Source organism: Equus caballus, chromosome 5, assembly GCF_041296265.1.
Source record: "Equus caballus isolate H_3958 breed thoroughbred chromosome 5, TB-T2T, whole genome shotgun sequence".
Lineage (NCBI taxonomy): Eukaryota > Metazoa > Chordata > Mammalia > Perissodactyla > Equidae > Equus > Equus caballus.
Genome location: NC_091688.1, coordinates 97296099 through 97317760, shown reverse-complemented (window position 1 = coordinate 97317760; position 21662 = coordinate 97296099). Strand labels below are relative to the sequence as shown.

Here is a 21662-nt window from a genome sequence, read left to right as displayed (position 1 = left end):
GCCTTAGCTTCCTCATCTTCAAAATGATCTTCCAGAAGGTTGTTGTAAAGATTAAATAGAATCAATGATAAATGGTAGTACATTATAAGATATATTCATTGTTCTTGCTAAAGTCAAAGGGCACTCTACAATTTTGAAATATCTTCTAAATTGTCTAAGAAAGAATAAGTTATTTAGCACTTTAGTTAATTCATGAGGATAACGACCCACTTCTATCCATCTTAGTATCCTTGGAAGATTATCATATAATAATTTCTTAAATCTTATTGAATAAAATGAAGTATTTTTTTGAGTTCTGCATTTCTGAAAATTGGCAATTCAAGTGCATAGATGTTCTGTGTTTTTCTAATAACCAGAACATTTGTTTAGCCATAATTTTTTTCCTCAATAATTCCATCTGCTCTCTTTCTTTATTAAATAAAGGCAAGTTTTCATATTTTTCCTAACATGCTGGACATTTCAAATTTTAGTATATGGGAATTTCATTTTTATTTGGGATAATTATGGTTAATAATAGCTACATTTGCTGAGCTCTTGCATTGTGACAGACACAATGTAAAGCGTTTTACACATATTGACATATTTAATCCTTACAGCAATCTTATGAGGAAGTTAATGTTATCCTCATTTACTGATGAAAACATTAAAGCACAAAGTAGGTATCTTTCCCTAAAATCATCCTGTAAGAGACAGAATGGGAGTTTGAGCTCAGCTATCTGATTCCAGAACCTACGCTCGTCACATTGAAACCTGCCACATGCTACATTGTTAACATTGGCTAATCTCTGGCATATCTGCTTGTGAGCATCCCCAGGATGCAGCCTTTGTGCACCACGATTCCTGGGGGGTTGACTTCGGGATCTTTGATGCCAATAGCAACCATATAAGTGAAACTCTCCTGGAGCCCTGGCAGGAATTTCTAACCTGTGTTTCAGTTTTTCTGACATTCCCTTAAATAGAGTTCCATGGAAATCAACTAGACCGCTTTTGTTTTCACATATTTGATAGTCAGATATATAAAAGGAAAAATAATAGCCTATTCAAGAGAGCGGTTTGCATAGACTTCCAGCCAGGATAAATTGTCATTCCTCATCAGAGCGTAATCACAATGAGTAAAAATTGGTTTTTAAAAATATATTATAATTTTATGTAGACATTTGCATGTGCGGGTTATGTTTGTTGTATTTTACTATCTTGAGCTTATAAATACCAGTGAATAATTATGAGTTTACTTAAATTGTTATTAGATCATCATGGAAATTCATGCATTTGCTGAAACATGAAATCAAAATTGTGCGTTGAATTAATTCAAGAGTCAGAAACTGTAAAATTTTATATAATTCAGGTTACATGGCTAATCCTCATAGTGAAACTGCAGAGACTGTTCTGGAAGCTTGATTTCTCCCCCATATATAGTGTTAAAGCAAATTCTATCTTCTGCTCTTCAGGTTTTCACTTGGTGTCTTGTCATTGTGTTATAACTTTGAGAGAAATAACTCTTTTTCTCACTTGAAATGAGCTTCAAATGAAACTAAGCTTCAAGTTTTCATCATTGCTCACTGAGAAACATTTTCTTGTATTTATATACACCGGCAGGGGGACATGAGCGTGCACACAGACGCGCACACACACACAAACACATAAAGTGGCCCCTACGTATGAATGGATTAATTTCAAGAAGTATATTTGGAAAGGTGTTTTTTTGGGGTTTTTTGTTGTTGTTGTTATTGAGGAGGCTTAGCCCTCTGTGAACATCTGTGGCAATCTTCCTCTGTCTCGTTGTGGCTCGCCACCACAGCATCGCTGCTGATGAGTGGTGTGGGTCCACACCTGGGAACCAAGCCCAGGCTCTGAACTTAACGACTAGGCCATGGGGCTGGCCCCTGGAAAGGTGTTTTTAAGAACCAGTCACAGCTTCCCTTAGGAAGAGTGTTATGATACTATTCCAGTACAAAAGGTTACTTATCTCATATTTTACACCATTTTAAATACTGCTTTTATTGGCTTATCCTTTACCAATTTCCTCTCTAGACACCCGAAACATAATCCTCTGTACCACTAACCCTAGGAGACCCTCCACCACCATAATCCATAACAACCACACCGTTTTCAATGGTATATATGCTATCAGCCAGTGCAGTTATCAAAACCAGAGATATCCCATTAGAATAATTATGTAGCTAAGAAGCTGTATTTATATTTTCAAAGTGATAAATCAATACCAGGGTTTTGTTCTGAATTTTCAAATTCTGTGCATTAAATAGTTTTCAGTGTTATCAAAATGACTAGAGTGTGCATCGGTGGCACAAAACTGTATGGTTTACTGAACCAAAAAATACTGACCATAAAGTATAAGCTGTTAAATATGCTAAGCCAAGTTGCATTTGATACATTTATTATTATTTCCTGGTTGTCAGCATTGCTATGTCGCTAGTAACTGAGAAGTGCACTTTATATTAACACTTTTTCAAGAAGTCACAGCCAGTAGAATCAGAAAACCCCTCCCAGTTTAGCCATTGGCGTGGGATCAAAGCAGTAATTCGACGCCTTGAAAACTGGTCTTCAGAGTGTTGGTGAAAGAGACATTCCTTCTTTCTGAAGGGTGACCTGACTTTTGGTAAATTTGTTTGCTTTAGAGGTGATCACTCTGTGGTCAGTAGGTCTCTGTCTCAGTCAGCCTAGGCTGCTATAACAAAATGCCACAGGCTGGGTGGCCTAAACCACAGCCGTGTATTTCTCACAGTCCTGGAGGCTGGGAAGCCTAAGATCAAGGTGCTGGCAGATTCGCTTCCCACTGAGTGCCCTCTCCCTGGTTTTCATTTGAGCACCTTCTCACTGTGTCCCCATAAGGCAGAGAGAAGCAGCTCTGGTCTCTTTTTTTCTTATAAGGACGTTAATCCCATCAGGGGTGCTGGACCCTTTTGACTTCATCTAAACCTAATTACTTCTCAAGGTTCCACCTCCAGCTACCACTACATTGGGAGTTAGGCCTTCAACATAGGAATGGGGGCCTAAGGCAAACATTCAGTCCGTAACAGTCTCTCATTGAAGAATGTGCGTATGAGTTTCCTCCACGTGTGTTTTTACATTTTTAGAATTTGAATGCCTTGGTAAAGTCAAGCACTGTCCAGTTTACCACAGTCCCTGTCCCTTCCTACTGTCTTACTCCTTGCTAGATACTCTCAATGGTGTTGTCCACCAAGCCTTTGTAGGTACTTGAATTATTGAATCTTGATTTAGACCATTTAACTTGTTCAAATTGATCAAGATTCTAGTATTAAAATACTCTTTTGATTTTCTCTTATAGGATGGAGAACCTAATAAGGGGAAGGAATCCCCCACAATATCAGAGAAGTCCTTGTAAGGAGGTTCGTGCAGCACTTCGGAAGAGGCCTGAAGAGGAGTGTAAGTATGTTTAATAGGAGTAACGTGTTCTAGGTAGATTTTGGTGAGTAGCGTGGCAAAACTAAAGGGTTATCTTTTGCACAATTGGTTAAATCATAGAGGCACTTAATGAATATTTGTTGAATCTGATGGAATTTATCTTCAGAAGCATATTATCACCTGGTACCTGGATTCAGGCCCTAAGAACGTTGTTTTCTTACACGCTCCTCTTGTGCTTCAAGATGCTCTGCTGACGGCTGGGTTCCACCTTCAAATGAGATTGGAGAAGGCTGCACAATCTGCCACGTCTTTCTTAGATATTTGTACCATGAATATTAATATTTCTGAGGAGTCCTAAAGTAAAAAAAAAAACTTAAAATGTATTCAAAACCAACATTTTCCAGTTTAATTTGACCACAATACTCTTTCAGCATTTTTTTTTAATTGAGTACTCTTTGAAAACCACTAAAGTCTAGCATTAGACTAAGGAATAAATGTCTAGTGGTAAATATAAGCGTGTTGGTCAAGTTAAGTATTTGATTTAATTGAATTTAGGAAAAGATTTTGGAAGATGGTAGTCATGTATCCCACCAAGGAGTCATTTTAGTTAATTTTCAAATTATTATTATATTAGAATATATAATTGTCTGTAGAGATTTTATTTAAATATTTCTAGTCTGTAGCATTGTTGGAGACGTGTGACATAATACTTGCATTCTAAGTTAGTTTATAAGGTGACTGATAATACTAGCTTTCCTGATGGTATTTGTATATAATTATTTTAAGAGAACTAAATTACCTTCTATTATAACAAAAATTTATCTGAATTGTGTCTTTTTCCAAGAATTTACACTTTGTAAGGATAGAGCTAATGCAGTGGGTCCACTAGCATATACAGTTTAGTAGACTTTTAAGCTTACATTGGCATTTTGAATTAGTTTGAAGTACACTGTTCTGGGTAAAGACAAATGCATTAAAGCTGGGCAAACTTGTGACAAAGTGCTTTTGTTTTGTTTTGTTTTATTATAAGGTCATTGGATAACTTGATTAGGTTAGCCTCTATGTCATTTAATGTAGTGTCAGTTTTCTTTTAATTGGTAGATTTATAGCTTCTAACATTATAAACAATATCTAATTAAAACTAAAATTTGAAAATGAAGACAGAGTTCATGGGCATCTTAGAACAAAAACTATTTATAAGATGCAGACTCTTGCACAAGGTTTCACTTTTTTATTAGATTCCTGGGAAAGCTTTGGGGTTTCTCCTCTATTCTTATGCTTATGCTTTAACACAATCAGCTTAGCCTCTGGTATAGTTCTGCAGATTTTATTTAAAAACTTGGAAGGGGTGCTGTGGATAAATCTCTAGTTGATTCTCACAGAGTTGTGATTGAACATAAACGCAGTGATTTTCCAGGCCTCTTGTACTGAGTTGGTCTAGGCCAGAGGTTGACCAAATGTGGTCCACTGACCAATCCAGCCTGACACCTGTTTCTGCAAATAAAATTGTGTTAAAACACAGCCATCTCCTATTTCTCTAGGTATTGTGTCTGGTTGCTTTTGTCCTACAAAGGAAGAGTTGGCTAGTTGTGGCAGAGACTGTATGGCCCACAATGACAAAAGTATTTACCCAATTCTTATGGAAAAAGGTTTTAAACCCCAGTCTGGGCCAGTGGTTCTCAAAGTGTGGTCTTCAAACCACCAGCAGCAACAGCATCTGGGGACTTGTTAGAAATGCAAATTTGTAGGGCTGCAACCCACATCTGTTGAATTAAGACCTCTGATTGTCGAGTCCAGTAATTTGTGTTTTGAAGAAGCCCTACAGGAGATTCTGATGCAAACTAAAGTTTGAAAACTACTGGCCTAAGTCAAATGGCTCGCTGCAGATGATATTAAATCATCATGGACACAGAAAACTAATGGTGATAGGCATGTTTCAGAATTAAGTCTTATTATTGCCTAATGTGAGGTATATACCATAACTGTTATTTGTGTTATAACAAATAAATTCTCGTCCATTGGACTGTGGCAGTCAGGGCAAGTTTTGAAATATCACTACAGGAATGAGCTGGATTGACTATGTTATTGGACATGGAAAGACATAGTGAGAAATGAGAAACCAGCGAGGTCTTCAAAATCCTTTGTTAGTATAATGAACAATTGTTCTCATCCTATTACAGACCAGTGTTAATTCCTTAAGAAAGAAGCCTTCTTTTTAGAATAGGCGCAGCATCTCATGGTAGTTAATTAAGATTTGAACTTCAGAGTCAGTTCATTCTCTAATGTGACACAATGTGAACAGCTATAGGACTCTGGGTATTATTTTTTTAATCTAAGACTCAATTTGCTTACCTGAAAAATGAGGATAATGATAGAGCTTGCCTTGTAGGGTTCTTCTGAGCATTAAGGGAAATATTTATATTAAGTATTTGGTACTCAACTTGAGAGAGAATTTTCTTTCTTTTCTCTCTCTTTCTTTTCAGTTATTATTGTTCTTTTTATTTCAAATTAACCGTTTGTTTGAGGATAATAAAGCATGTCTTTGAACATGGAAATGAAAATCTACAGAAATTACTGCCACTATTTTTAGAAGCAATAACGCATAGCAAGGAACGGGTTGTAAACAAATGACATAAAGCTGAAGTTCTAGCAGCAGTGTGAGATGGTGATTCGTGTTAGATAGCAATTTGTCTCACACAATGGCATAGCTTCTTCCCTGGCATTCTACCAATTCAGTACAGAATTTAGACCAAGACTTGTTGGTCAACTCCCATGGAAAGCTGCCCCCTTAGGAAACCATCACAGAAAGTCACAGGGCAGTGGCCCCTCTCTACTGAAAATTGAAAGGGATACTAGAACTCGACTCAGACTATAGGGTCCTCCCAAAGCAAGGAGAGCCCTCTGTCCTTTGGAGATATTGCAAATAGGAAGGTTTTGCTAAATAGCATAATTCATACTGCTTTCTTTTATGATCTTTTTATAGTCTTTTACAATATTTTCAATGTTAATATCAACATTAGGTGACCAGGCATAGCTCTTAACCAATTATTTCATGTGAATTCTATCTAGCTCTGCTCCATCTAGCAGAGCCAAGCAAACTTTCAGTAAAAATTGATTCTTGTAATAGACTTTTAAACACGCTCAAGTTACTTCCCATTAAAAAACAAAAAGAAAAACTTTGTCTTCAAAACCGCAGCGCCATTCAGCTACAGCCCTACATTCGTGTTCTATTCCCAGCAAACCTCTCTAGAGACTCATCTATCCTCACTCCATTTACTTACCTCCCACTCACTCCTCTAAACCCAGGCAGTCTGGCTCCTTCCCAATCACTCAACTGAAACAGGTTTCATTCAGGCCACTAATAAACTCTTTATGTTGCTATATTAGTCTTCTATTGCATTATAACAAATCACCACAGATTTACTGGCTTAAAACAACACTCATTTATTATCTCACAGTTTCTGTGCGTCAGGAGTCCAGGCCTTAGCTGTGTTCTTTGCTTCAGGATCTCACCAGACTGAAAACTCGTCACAAGCTCAGCTGGGGAAGAGTCCACTTCCAAGCTTACTTAGGCTGTTGGCAGAATTAGTTTTCTTGTAGTTTTATGACCAAGAGCCGTGCTTTTTGCTGACTTCCAGCTGGAGGCCACCTTTAGGTTCTAGAGGCCTCTTGCGCTTCCTTGCTACACGTACATTCTCAACATGGCTACTTTCTTCATTGAGCTAACAAGGACACTCTCTCTCCTCAGGGGGGGGTCCTGTCCTTCTTTTAGGGCTTTCAACTGATTAAGCCAGGCTCACCCAAGATAATCTCACTTTTGATTAATTCAGTATCAACTTATTTGGACCTTAATTGTATCATCACCTTTTCCATATTATGTTGATTAGAAGCAAGTCATAGGTCCTGTTCACATGCAAGGGGAGGGGATTATACAGGGCTTGAATATTTGGAGGTGTGATGATCATGGGGCCATCCCAGAATTCTGCCTATCTTTTGCTAAATTCATCAGGCATTTTTTTCAGTGCTTTTCTTACTGAACTTCCTAGCAGGAATCAATGCTGTTTATCATTTCCTCCTTTTGAAAACCCTCTAATGCCTTGGTTACCATGTCGCAATACTCTCCTGGATTTCTTCCTTCTATTTGTTTATACCTTTGCACGCTCAACTTTCTTTTTCCAGCCATTACATATTAGAATTTCGAAGACTGTCTGAAGTCTTCTTGTTTCCAGATATATTCTTTCCATAGACAATCTCATTACACCTGCAGTGACAATTATTTTTATGATCAGATGACTCACAAATTGATACGTCCAGCCCAGGCCTCTCTCCGTATATCCAAATGTCTACTTGACACATCCTCTTGGATGCCTTGACAGTATTGAAACTCACCAAATCCATGATGTTTCTTTCAAAACTGGAGCTTCTTCCAGTGTTTTTTGTCCAAGTATTAGATGCTCTCAACCATCCAGGTTCAAAAGACATAAATCTAGGAGTTATCGTTTACTCCTCCTTCTCCTTTTTCCTCCTATATCCACCATAATTTGAAGGCATCTCGATTTCACCTCCTAAGTGTGTTTTGTGTCTGTTCACAAATCATGTCCTTGCAAAGATTCTACGATTCTACAAGATACTCTTGTAATGGCTTTCCTACACAAAATTATGAAAACTTGTCATCTTAAAATGATCCTATGGCCTCCCATTGCTCATTCAAGAAAAACAAAAGCCTCACAATAGTTTCTAGGACTTTGCAGAGTCTGGCCTCTACTCACCCCTTCAGGTTCACTTCACACTCTGTTCTCTTGCCCTCTGTGCTCCAACCACACTAGCATTCTTTTAATTCCTGAACATATTCAGTGATAGGAGAACCAAATACATATTCTTTAAATGATATAGAATCAGAAAAAAAAAAATTACCCTGGAAAGGAAGAGTATACCTTTGGAAAATAATAAATGCAGAAACTAGAAGAAAAAAGTGGAAAGTTGAGTAAAATTTTCAATAATCAAGATGATAAGCAGTCTATGAAACAGCTGCAAAATAAGAAATATGAAAAAGACAGCAACTTTTCTCAAAAAGTAAAAGAAATAAAACTGAACATTCATGAGGAAGGGAATTATAGAAAGCTAAGAATAAAGAACATACTTAAATCTCAAAAGAATTAACATTGTAAAAATATCAGGAGCTTGAAAAACACATACTGGAAACCCATAAATGCAAAGGAAATATGACCAAAAATCAGTATGAATGGAAACAATGACATTTGGGGAGAAATAAAAAAATGAAAATCCAAGTTAAGAATTATAAGCTGTCCTAAGAAAGAAATCCGAGAAATTCAGAGAAAAAAATCATCATACTTAATTGAATATACTTTTCAAAGTTATAAAAACATCTGACTGCATATTAAAATGTCTTATAGTGTACTATACAAATCAGTTAAATGAGATCTGCACACAGATACATCCAGACAAATATTTTAGAGTTACACAATCAGCTCTTTGAACAAGATATCTGTCTTATTCATCATTGTATCAATAACACATGGCATAGTGCTTGGGACTTAGGAGATGTTTAATATTTTAGAATGATTGAAGAAATTAATTACTTAACTTTTAAAGTAAAAGTGCACCATAGGAATCTGCTTGAAGAAAAGAAAGAGAGAGGAAAAGGGGAGAGAAAGTTAGAAAAAGAGAGAAAAGAAGGAAGGAAAGAAAGAAAAACAGAAAAAGAGAAATCAAGGAAGGAGGAAGGAAGGAAAGGAGGAAGGAAGGGAGGAAGGGAGGAAGGAAAAATTCTGATTCTGAAACAGTTGACATGGATTTACCTTTCCCTAGTCCTACCTTCTAAATGCAACTAAACACTCTGAAAATTATTCGACAGACCATGATAAAAGGACTTCGAGAGCTTAAAAAAAGAGAGCAGACTGTCTAGGACCTCAGGTCTTGAAGAAAGACAACATGGTGTGTTCCTTGGGTTTTCTTTTTATCTTCCATATATCCCTGGGCTGGGTGCCAGAGAGGCCTGCAACCTGACACTATCAAAAGACATTTTAAAAAAGGAAACAAAGCAAGAAAATCCTGCTCTCTCAATTCAAAGGACCAGGAGAGGGGAAGCCCAACAGAAACCTTGTAGACAGCCCTAACTTCCATTTTATAATCCCGGCTGGCAGGCAGTTTGATCCATCTGCCGCAGAAGAACAGTGAAGCCTTAGATCTTTCCAGCTCTGCTTGGATTGGCAGGCAGACCAGGTGGTATCTGGTGGTAACAGTGGCAGCAGTAAAACCCTGTGTCTCCCTACCTTCCAGGCAGTGGCATAAGGAGACCCAGGCCCAGTGGCTTCTGCACATTCCAAGAAGGTAACCCAGTAATGTTAGGAAGCCCAGAAAAGCTCCTTCCACTTAGGCAGATGACACTAGTAGGGTTTGAGCAGGAGCCCAGCAGTCCCAGAAGAACAAAGCTGACCAGAATAGCATTAGCATTACAAGGGATCAGAAAACTGTCATTGGAACTAAAGCCCACAAAATTAGTCCAGAATCTAAACGCTAAATCTAAACAGGATACGCTTGCTAAAATAGAAAATTTAAGTAAGATCAAGAGTCTCCTAACAACCAAAATGTCCAAGATAAAATTAAAAATTTTATTGTATCAATGGTAGTATTATCTATTTGTAATATACAAATGATATCATACCAAGAACCTGGAAAACCACAATCTGAATGAGAAAAGAATCAACTTACACCAATACCAAGATGAATCAGATGTTAGAATTATCTGACAAGGAATTGAAGCAGCCATTTCAAAAATGCTTCAACAAACAGTTACATAATCTCTTGACATGAATGAGAAAAATAGAAAATCTCAGCAAAGAAAACGAAGTTATTAAAAACTCAAGAAATTACATAACTGAAAAACTTAATGACCAAGATAAAAATCTTTTTTTAGGGGCTGGCCCCATGGCCGAGTGGTTATGTTTGCGCACTCCACTGCAGGCGACCCAGAGTTTCGTTGGTTTGAATCCTGGGTGTGGACATGGCACTGCTCATCCAACCACGCTGAGGCAGTGTCCCACATGCCACAATTAGAAGGACCCACAACGAAGAATATAACACAACTATGTACCGGGGGGCTTTGGGGAGAAAAAGGAAAAAAACAAAAATCTTTTTTTAAAATAAAAAATAGCCTCCATAGATTCCTCAAAAAACTAAAAATAGAACTACCATACGATCCAGCCATCCCACTACTGGGTATTTATCCAAAGAGCCTGAAGTCAGCAATCCCAAAAGTCCTGTGCACCCCAATGTTTATTGCAGCACTGTTTACAATAGCCAAGACGTGGAAGCAACCTAAGTGCCCATCAACAGACGAATGGATAAAGAAGATGTGGTACATATATACAATGGAATACTACTCAGCTGCAAAACAGAACAAAATCATTCCATTTGCAATAACATGGATGGACCTTGAGAGAATTATGTTAAGTGAAATAAGCCAGCAAGAGAAAGATAATCTGTGTATGATTCCACTCATATGAGGAATTTAAAACTATGGACCAAGAACAGTTTAGTGGATACCAGGGGAAAGGTGGGGTGGGGGGTGGGCACAAAGGGTGAAGTGGTGCACCTACAACATGACTGACAAACATTAATGTACAATTGAAATTTCACAAGATTGTAACCTATCAATAACTCAATAAAAAAAAAAAGAAATGGTAAAAAAAAAAAAATAGCCTCCATAGTAGAATGAAAATAACAAAGGATAGACTAAGTGAAACAGAAGACAGATTATTTGAGTTTACTCAATCTGAACAACAAAGAGGTTATAGACTTAATAAAAATGAGCAGAGCCTCAAGGATCTGTGGAAAAATAACAAAAGATCTAATGTTTTTATCTTCAGAGTTCCAGAAGGAGAGAAGAAAGAGTATCTGAAAAAAGTATTTGAAGAAATAATGATTGTAAACATCCCCAAATTGGTAAAAGACATAAACTTAGATATTCAAGAACCTGGATGAATTCCAAATGGGGTAAACCCTAAAATATCCACACCAGAACATGTCATAATAAAACTTCTAAAAATTAAAGATAAAGGAGAAAATCTTAAAAGCAGCCAGAGAGAAATAACAAATACCTTGCTTTTTACCTAAAAAGAATGTGAATTCAAATTACAGTGGATTTTTCATCTGAAATCATAGAGATCAGAAGAAAATGGCACAACATTTTTCAAGAGTTATTAAGAACTATCAACTCTGGCTCCTATATCCAAAGAAACTATCCTTCAGTAATTGAGGAGAAAGAAAAACATTCTCAGATGATGGGAAAATTAGAGAATTTGTTGCCAGCAGACCTGTTCCAGGAGAATGGCTAAACAATATTCTCCAAACACAAAGAAAATGATCACAGAAAATGATCCGTAAGGAAGCAAGAATAGGATGAACAAAAGAACTAACCGTAATAAACTCTTTTACCTCATATTTTATGGTTGAAGCAAAAATTATTATGGTACCTGATATGATTCACAAGGTATGTAGAAAAATGATTACGACAACTACATGTATAAAATGGGGAGGGTCAAGGGACCTAAATGGAAGTAAGATTTTTCTATTTCACATGAAGTGGTATAACACTGAACCCAGTAGACTGTGATAAGTTACATATGTCTTTTGTGATATCTAGAGGACCTGCTAAGAAAATTATACAAAATGACATACTAAAAAACATTAAATAAATTAAAATTGAACTAAAAAAATAGTCAAGTAACCCAGAGGAAGGCAAGAAAAAAGAGATAGAGGAATGAGAAACCAAGGGAACAAACAGAAAACAAATAATAAAATGGCAGACATAAGCCTTAACAGATCAAGAATTACATTAAGAGTAAATGGTGTAAATATCTCAATTAAAAGTCAGAGCCTGTCAGATCAGATGAAAAAGCAAGACAATATATGTTGCCTTTAAAAAAATTCTCTTTAAATATAAAGACAGAGAAAGGTTATGTATAAAAGAATGGAGAAAGATATATCAGGTTAACATTATCTAAATGAAAGCTTGAGTGACTATATTTATATCAGGGAAAAGTAATTTCAGAGTAAAACGTATTAAAGAAGGTCACTTCATAATGCCAAAAGGGTCACTTCATCAAGATGATATAACACTCTTAAATGTTTAGGACCCCAATTTACTTTTTCCAAATTTATATTTTCTCAGACTTTGTTTCAATAGCTTTGCTATAATGTTGTATTTTCTTTTTTTTTGGTTCTTTTTACTCAATCCAATTTAGTTTTCAATAGCTAAGAAACTCTTAGTAGCATAGTTGCAATTGTGGCCTGTTTAAAAATTCATTTAAGAGGTTTTTTTTCTTTATTTTACCTTCTTATAAAATTTAAATTCCTAATAACATAATTCTATCTTTATGGCAATAATAGTATACTTTTCCTTAATATAAACAATCTATTTGATATTATTAGGAGATAATATTTAAAACTATTTTGTTTTCAAACAACTGAATGCTACCCTTTCAAATGTCAAAATATTCTTTTATTAGCTAGTTTGGTAAAAATCATGATGATTAGTCATGTTTCTGCCTTCATGTTAGAAGTTACTGAACATGATGTAACTTTCCTGCTGACTCAAGGACAGTTTTGTAAACACCAATTACTGTAAAGCATGGCAATAGAGTTTTGTCTGTGCTTCCCTCCATATCAAGTTGTCAGCTGTCACTTACGCTCTGATCTTGCTTTTTAGTTCTCTCTTCTTTTGGCCTTCTGTTTCTTATTTTACTTTTCTCCTTCAGAGAGCTGATGAGCCAGTGTTGTTAAGAATTGTATATTAAATATGTGTCAGTGAAGTAAGGATTGAAAACCAGTCAAGCCCTGGATGATTTATGGTGCACAAGATAAACAAGTGGGATGCACTGATTGGAAAGATTCTGAGGCTACCTTCTTCTAGTTGACTTCGTCTCAAGTCTGTGGTGGGTCCCCAGATACTGGTGTTCTTTACCAGGTCCCAATTTCAAACTATGTCCCAGTGACTCTAGTATGGTGTTGATGCGCTGGTGCTACTGTCATCTCACTCACTTATCAGGGGCTTAGGCACTGGCGGGGTGGGGGGGGGGTGGGGAGAGGTGGGGGGGGTGGTGTTCATATTTGCTAAGGGAATTTGATGAAATCCTCAGGCTGGTAGCACCACACTGTACAGTGTAGACCTCACACATGTGCATCAAAATGCCAGTGTGCCCAGGAAGAGTTACTATCTTTTCCTGGGCTTCTATTTATGTTAGAAAACCTCCCGGAAGCTCCTAGAAAATGTTCCCTATGTGATCCCTATCACTTCACTAGCCCAACTTAGCTTACAGCACTATTCCTGTAACATTACTGTACACCAGGAGAAAGTTATGCACTCATTGGCTTAAGCCTATTAAACTGAACCAATCACTTTCAAGAGCTGGCTTAGTATTAAAAGTAATCTTAGATAATGTATTTGCCAACTGGCCTAGCATAGTGGAACGAGTAAGGTATTCAACATTATATCCCACACTATTGCTTGTAGTGTATATTTGTCTATACATACTCAGCTATTGCAAAATATTTTGGGCATGGGAATGGGAAGAAGGGACAGAAGAGGTGGTAGTTGGGGAGCTCAGGGATCTGGGCACTGATATTAAATGACCTCCAGGCCCCTATATGTATCATTCAGTGCCCTCTTTTCCTACCTACATTCTGCAGTTTGTGGAATGTTTGTGTCGCCATTATCTTCAATTTCTTTTTTAAATTTCTTGAAAACCCAATTTCCCTCTTGTATGGAACAAGACCCACTTCCTCTGCATCTCCCTTCCATTCTTGGGCCAGCCTTTCTTCCTTTTAAGCTTGAACAATTATTGGTCACATTTTATAGATAAGGCTACAGGATCTTAGACATGTTAAGTAACTTATGCACTGTCACACAGCTATTAAGTGCCGAAGCTGGAATACAAACCTAAGTTTGACCCCCAAAACTATTTTATTCCTACTATTCCATGCTATATAACTATACTGTGCTGTGTGCTCATCTTAGCTCTCCAGGACTCACCTTCTGTTTAACTCTTGAAATGTTTTAAACATGAGACATCATACACACAAAGAAATGCATATAACATATATGTACAGCTTCAAGCATTATAAATTAACATTCACATGCATCAAATATCAGAGCTGCTGAATTGCACATTCCCACCCAGCTCTGCTTCTCTTTTTAGTTCTGTACCTCCATTCCAGGACACCAGTCTTCCCCACTCCTCATTACTTAGGTCCATCTTTAGGGTGACCATTTCTTAAGTCCTACACCAAAGCCAAAGGAATAAAGTATATGATTTTAGTACAAAGGGACTCAAGAGAAACAAGTGGTTAGTGATTTCTCATTGACTAGAAAATCCTATTGAACGTTATTTTTTCTATTAATATCTTTGATTTTGATTATACAGCATCATAACAAAAACTAAAGTTGCACTCAGTTGAATTGTATCAGCACAACTGAAATTAATACATGTTATTGACTAATTATTTTGGCTTGATGTAAAAATAAGATTAAAGGGAAATTACATTAAATTCACAGCCTGCATATTCTTAGACTTATGAAAGAGTTGAAACCAAACTTACGCAAATTTAGGACAGAGTTGATGTGTTTTGATGGCTTTTCCATTCAAGGTAGTAACAGAAATTCAAGTAAACAATTTACCAAAAATATGTCTTAAGCTCTTCTCTGGAATGTCCACAGGTTTAAGCCAGCTTCATTAGTCATCTCTGCAGCCCGAGTTCTCCCAAGATTCTACTCAGGATACAGTGTTAGAAAAGATTCGCCAGCACTTATTTATCTAGTACCTCTGTCTTAGTCCATCATTCATTTGTGTTGGGGCTTGCACCTCCAGTGGACTTCTTTTGAAACGCAAATTCCTGTGAGGGGTAACTCCAGTCAAATCACAAGACTCTTTAACTTAAAAGTAATTTTAGATCACTGACCTCAATAATTGCAAGGAATCAAACATGAAGAGATCTTTGGATGCCCAAGAAGAGAAGGAAAAGTCAGAAAACACATACAGAGGTGAGGGGTTTGGAAAACAAATTTCACCTGCTACTTACTTTTGCTAAAGTTTCTTTCTGTTTTCTGGTGAAAGACTTTTTTAAATAAAATTTCAGCCCTTTCTGCATCCTTCCTCTCATTTCAGTAGGAACCACTCTGCTAATTTATCCCTCCTTTAGGAAAGCTTTTCCTCCTCTCCTTGGCGGAGGGCAGGACTCCCTTCCTGTCTATCCTAAAACACTGTGCAGACTGTTAATGCAGTACTTTCAGCACAGTATTTCAGCCCGTTGCTTGCATGTCTGTTTCCTCTGCACTGGGTTATGATTTGCTTAAGGGCAGGCAGACACATCTTATTCATCTGTCTCTCACAACATTAAGTACAATATTTGATATATACTGGGGAATAGTTGTCTATGTAGACTGTCTCCTCTCTCAAAGTGAGGCCGTTAGGACATTGCCTTTTTGGCAGAGTTTAGAAACTTGCACAAGTGAACACCCTAGTCACCAGAGCTGAGTTGTGGTGTCCTTCTTTCCCATGCAGTATTTTCAAACTTTTGAAATTTGTTTTTCCACTTTGAGCTCCAACACTGGACTGAGTGCAAGTCTGTCTACTGGCATGGTTTCTACAAAGTGTGGTGAGCTGGTTTCTGCTCCCAGAATCCTAGTGGCCATCACCATGTGCCTTGCTGTGGAATTGCTTAGCCCTGTACAACTGCTGTCATCCTTATCTGTTTCATCTGGAGAATGAACGTCAGCATGATCCTGACCTAAAGCAGCTGTTGTTACTTTAGAAACATGTGTCTCCAGGGACCTAACGAAGATAAGTGTCTGCTCTTTCAAGAAATTTGTTTTCCTCAACGTCAGACTGTTCCAGGCAGGACTTGAGTAGAATTTCTTTCTGCTCTTTTTCCCAGATGTGAAATTGGCACCGTGTTTCATCTCCCTCCATTGTTCTATTGCTTTTAGGATAAGGTTGCCAGACACAATTCAACACCTGGTTAAATTTGAATTCAGATAAGCAACAAATAACTTTTTAGAGTAAGTATGTCTCATAATATTTAGGGCACATTTATATTAAAATTGATTCATTCCTTATCTGAAACTTAAATTTATCTGAATGTCTGCATTAGGGTTCTCCAGAAAAAGAAAAACAATAGGAGATATATACATAAAACAGATTTGTTTTAAGGAATTAGCTCGCATGCTTATGGAAGCTATCAAGTCCAAGATCTGTCAAGTAGGTTGGCAGAGTGGAGAGCAGGGAGGAGCCAATGTTACAATATAAGTCCGAAGACGACCTGCTGGGAGAATTTCTTCTTTCTCAGGGGAGGTCAGTCTTTTTCTATAAAGACCTTCAACTGATTGGATAAGGCCCACCCACATTATGGAGGGCAGTCTGCTTTACTGACAGTCTGCTGATTTAAATGTTAATCTCATCCTAAAACAACCACACAGAAACATCCAGAATAATGTTTGATTGCATATCTGGGTACTGTGGACTAGCCAAGTCAACACATAAAATTAACCATCACAGTGTCCTTTATTTTTATTTACTGGCAACTCTATTTTAAGGGGTCTGAACTGAGTTTCTAAGAGTTTAAATTTCTCTCTTAGTTCATCTAGTTCTTTCTTTAACAATGTAAAACTAGTGCTATTTACTAGTACTTTGTTTTGGGGTTTTTCATTGCTTTTTGACTCAAACATATTTTTCTAACATATTTCCCTAAATTTGTCTCATGAGGTCTCACATATGGGAGATATAAATCAGCAAGATTTGAGTCTTTCAAAAGCCCCCACTAGTCAAACAAGTCACATCCATCCTCACCATCCCAGGTGGGATAATCCCACCCAGGAAGAAATGTCCCATAAAGTCAGCAACAAACTCAAGCCTGGACTTGCCCCTTACTGTTCTGCATGCCTTTCCTCTAATATGTCGCCTTTAATATGCCTCATCTTTGTGGGACCTTCCTTTAAAACACTAATTCTGTACATTTCTGGAATGTGCCCTGAGGACAAGACAACACCCGTACCCTCACCTATAGTGATTTTGTCACTTTGAAACTCACCGAAGAGTGCTTTAAATAGAGATATATATATTGGTTTCTGCCTTCTACCCTTAAATTTGTCCAGATTTTCTAGACCCTTGGTATGGTGTCCCCAGTCTTCAAGTTGTAGTTCCCAAACGCTGCTGTTCCAGACTCTTTACCCACAGCTTTAAAAGGCACATCCTTTGTAATTTCCCTGCTCCTGCCCTCTCCTGGGGGTGCTTTCCAGATTACTCCAGGACTTTCCATCTCCCTGCTTTGGTTAGATTTCTTTAGCCTCCCGTCGCAATTGTTTGACTTGGTACAGTGGAAACATCTCCTTCGTTTCTATTTTCCTCTTTAAGATTAGTCAGAGCTGGTCTATCCATTTCCTGTTAATGTCTGTTTCTCTTGACCTTCAAGATCCCATTTTCTACTTCATATCTATCTAATCTTTCCCTTCAAATCTCAATATTTCTCCTAAGGACATCTCTCTTTTCTTCCCAAGTAATCAGCCAGTTTCCCTTTATTTTGTTTGTCTTTTTCTATTACTTCTGTTCTGATAATAAAACTGAAGCATACCTCTTTTCACACGACTGCAATTCTTGCTGGATATCCTACTCAAATTCAATTCTTAAAGGCCAAGTGCTTCAAACACAAGCTTTATTATTTCTTTTTGTGGCCTTTAGGTATGCCATAATTCCCATGACTTCTTTGTTATCTTTTTCAATTCCACCTAGAAGAGGACAGATTTCTTGATTGTAAGGGCTCCCTAGTCCTTTTCATTTGTTTATTAATCAAATTCACTATTCTGTGAGCACATCCGCAATGAGAGCTCTCTGAATTATAAGGCCTTGGGCAGTGCTTGTGTGCAGCCCAAAGCTCAAGGTCCGACTGCAATAGGTCAACCACTTGCAGCCAGCATCTGCTAAGATCAGCAGGGCCAACACAGTGTTGATGAAACAACCTTGTCTGTACATCAACAACCACTTGCTTGAGAATAAAACTGTTGTGAATTACAATAAACTTGCAAGTCACATCTTGCATGGCCTACTTGCTAAATCTGAAAGCCTGTAGCCACATGCCCTGCTCCCATCAAAATTTCCGCAAGTGCTATATTGGTGGGATCTACCAAAATCTACTTTTTGTCTATTTATGTTATTACTGATAAAAATGACATTGAAGGATGTGGCTCAAGTGCGTGGCTACAATGATCTTTGTAAGAATTAGCCCATCTAGCTTCATCCCGTGGGCCTCCTGCCGTACCATGGAGGGTGGGAGGACAAAACCAAATGAAGCCTGGCAGGCTCCAGAAGAAAGAGAGGGGAAGGGTCTGAGCTCTGCATCCATGCTCAGTTCTTCCTCAGAACCTACCAATCAAATAACTCCTTCCACTTCTTCGGAAAAAGAGAGAATGCGGCAAGAATCCAGGAAGTTTAGGGAAAATGCCTCCTCATGAAATACAAGGAAGTGAGTGATAAGTCTGTCCCCTCCTAAAATACTCCTATGGCACTTGTAACCATGACCTGGCTCTGGTAGAAATTCTTGGGGGATCAGTCTGCCATGACTGCATGTCAATACCTAGACCAACCCAGAGAGTTTCTCTTGATAAACTTGCGTGTCCACCAGGGACAATATCTCCACGAAGATTGTCCTATGCGAGCTTAATTTAGTTCTCAACCCCTAGGATTTTCTTTTGCTGATGCCACCTCTCAGGTGCCTGACAGAATGGACCCCTGCCAAAACACTTCATCCGGAATTGCTTCCAAACCATGCCCCAGAAAGCAGACTCTTTCTCCAAAGCTGCCATTAACCAAATCAACAAGAAGCTCCCCCACATTTGAGAATCCCATCTGGTTCTCCTTTTATTATTTCTGCTCCCTAGGAACATACAGAAAATGCTCAAACTTTCTAGTACCCTTTCTTATCCCTGCAACCAAACTCATTGCTTTCTGTTTCTATTCTCGACAACTCTGATAAATTAAGATGTTGGACAACCATATTTCATGACATAATTGAGAAGTAACCATTTTTCATCCCCCTTTCTCCTTTTAAAGGGGGATGATTTTCCCCAGCCCCTGATGTTATTGATCCACTCTTAGGAAAATGACATTAGACTATATCAGTCCAAATTATTGATCGATGCTTTAATCTTCATTCAAATTTAAGACTTTTCTTCCCTCACCCCGTGCCCCAACTGTAGCTGCTTATCTGACTTTAGGCAGAAGATGTGGTGAGAGCCTTTTCACTCCCACCTGCTTCACCTTCTCTAGGACTTTATAGCACCTGTTTCAGTTGAGAGTCTGGTTCCACTACTTCATAGAATACTGATGCTAGCCCCTGAAAAAAATTATCTAGGAGCTTTGCAATGCAATCAACTTCCTCACTCAAGCCAAAGGGAAAGAGCAGAGCCACAGAGGAGGAAAGGGGCAGAGACCTCTCAAGTGTCACCATTAATGTGACTCAGTTCCAAAGATTCGAAATCACTCTCCCCCATTTCAAGTTTTATTTCTTAGTGGAGAGAGAATTTCGCCAGCCCAGTTTGAATCAATTCTTTATGCCCGGAGTCTTGGGTCACATTGTGTTGTGTATTAAGGCCATTCCCAGAAAGAAGGAATCATTCTCGGCCAGACAACTTCCCAGAAGGTGTCCAGTGTAGTTTGGCACCCATGACCCTCTCAGGCCTCATCGTGGCTGTGTCTCTATTGTTGACCTCTGGCATCCTTGACTTCTGACCCACTACATCCCTGGCTGCAAACCCACAAGTGATTTGCATTAGGTTTAAGATATTTTTTTAATTGTACTGGATAAAACTGTACTTGTGGCATAAAAATAATGGATAAAAAACACAGACCAAGCCTCAAGAAACTTCCTCTCTCAATTGTCAGATCAGAAGCAGTGCATTAGACGAAAACATATCAGTTAGAAGACCAATGCATTTCAAATGTTTCAGGCTCATTGGAATAAAGTTAGTATAAAATATCCCTAAAAAGCAGAAATACTATTAATAGAGTGTCGTGTTGTGAATTTTGCTTCGTTACACTCTTAGCCCTGTGGAGACAGAGACGGTGCTGCCGTTACGTCTGTATCACCAATGGGTGGACTGGTGCCTGGCACGTGGAGATGCTTGGTAAATACTTGCTCATGGAATGAATGAATCAATGAACAGCAGAAGACATCTTCATTAAAAAAAAATACCTGCACTTCGATTTTTATGGTTTTATCTCCCATACTAAATGAAAAGGAAAATCGTTAAATTGATAGCATGCTAAAGCCAGTGGTGTGTTTATGAATTCATGTTCCTTGGAATTTACTGATGGACTTATTAACAACTCAAACTCTGATCCACATGAGGCTGTTTTTAGGTGCAGAAGAAGTGTTTCTATGAAATGAAAGTCCTGAAAACAAGGAATGTATTCTAGCCCCTTTGGAAGATTCTCCAGCTTTATTAGGTTAGAGAAAACTTAACTGTTTAATTGAAGCATGCTATTTTAGAAAGCGTTGGCTTCATTGACTTGAATTAGTACTCAGAGGATATTTGTACTCAAAGATTTTAAAATGGTATCTCTCGTATTATCTAGGCCAAAGGAAAGGTTACTTGTTACATCAATTGATTGTTTTAATTGATGATGCATCCATATGGACTAAAGTGCAGAAAGTCGTTGCATCAATTATTTATAAATTCTGTTTTTAAGTTCACTTACGTTTTTTGATAACAGATGTCCAAAAACTAGGCATTGTGTTGTTTTATTTTGTGTGAGTTTGAACATCCTGTCGTCAAGACTAAAACTAAACACTTTCTTTTTAATTTTAAAGAGAAAAATATATATGACATTGCGCCATTTGGCTGCATGCCTGAAGAGTGAATGATGTTACCTATCTGCTCACGGGTCATCGCAAACCATGTTTAATCAAGAACATATTGTCACCTATAGTATTTGACATGTCACATGCCCATCAGTTTACTGTCACGGAAGATAGAACACATCATGAAGAGCATCAGTTCTTATCGCTCTCTGTGGAGCCAAGCGCTGCAGATGACAGTAAACATGACAGCTGTTGTGATCGGCAACGTTTTGCTGGCATCCTGTTATTAATGACACTGGCTCAACAGTATTACCAGGGATAATCCATGGTGGAACAACTGTTCCTGCATCATCAGCCACAAAATGATTTTTAAGCTTTTTCAAAGGCTTTTTGTTTTTCCGACTTTT

The 21662-nt window shown here is 37.9% G+C and overlaps 1 protein-coding gene across 9 annotated transcripts in view; it reads left to right on the top strand.

The window, feature by feature from the left end:
- LRRC7 (leucine rich repeat containing 7) overlaps positions 1-21662 on the top strand; it is a 491842-nt gene that overhangs the window by 103243 nt on the left and 366937 nt on the right. For all 9 annotated transcript variants that reach the window (XM_070268846.1, XM_070268842.1, XM_070268844.1 and 6 more), the window contains exon 2: positions 3308-3405. In XM_070268846.1, coding sequence (XP_070124947.1) covers positions 3308-3405 — 98 coding nt within the window. The remainder of the gene's footprint in view (positions 1-3307; positions 3406-21662) is intronic.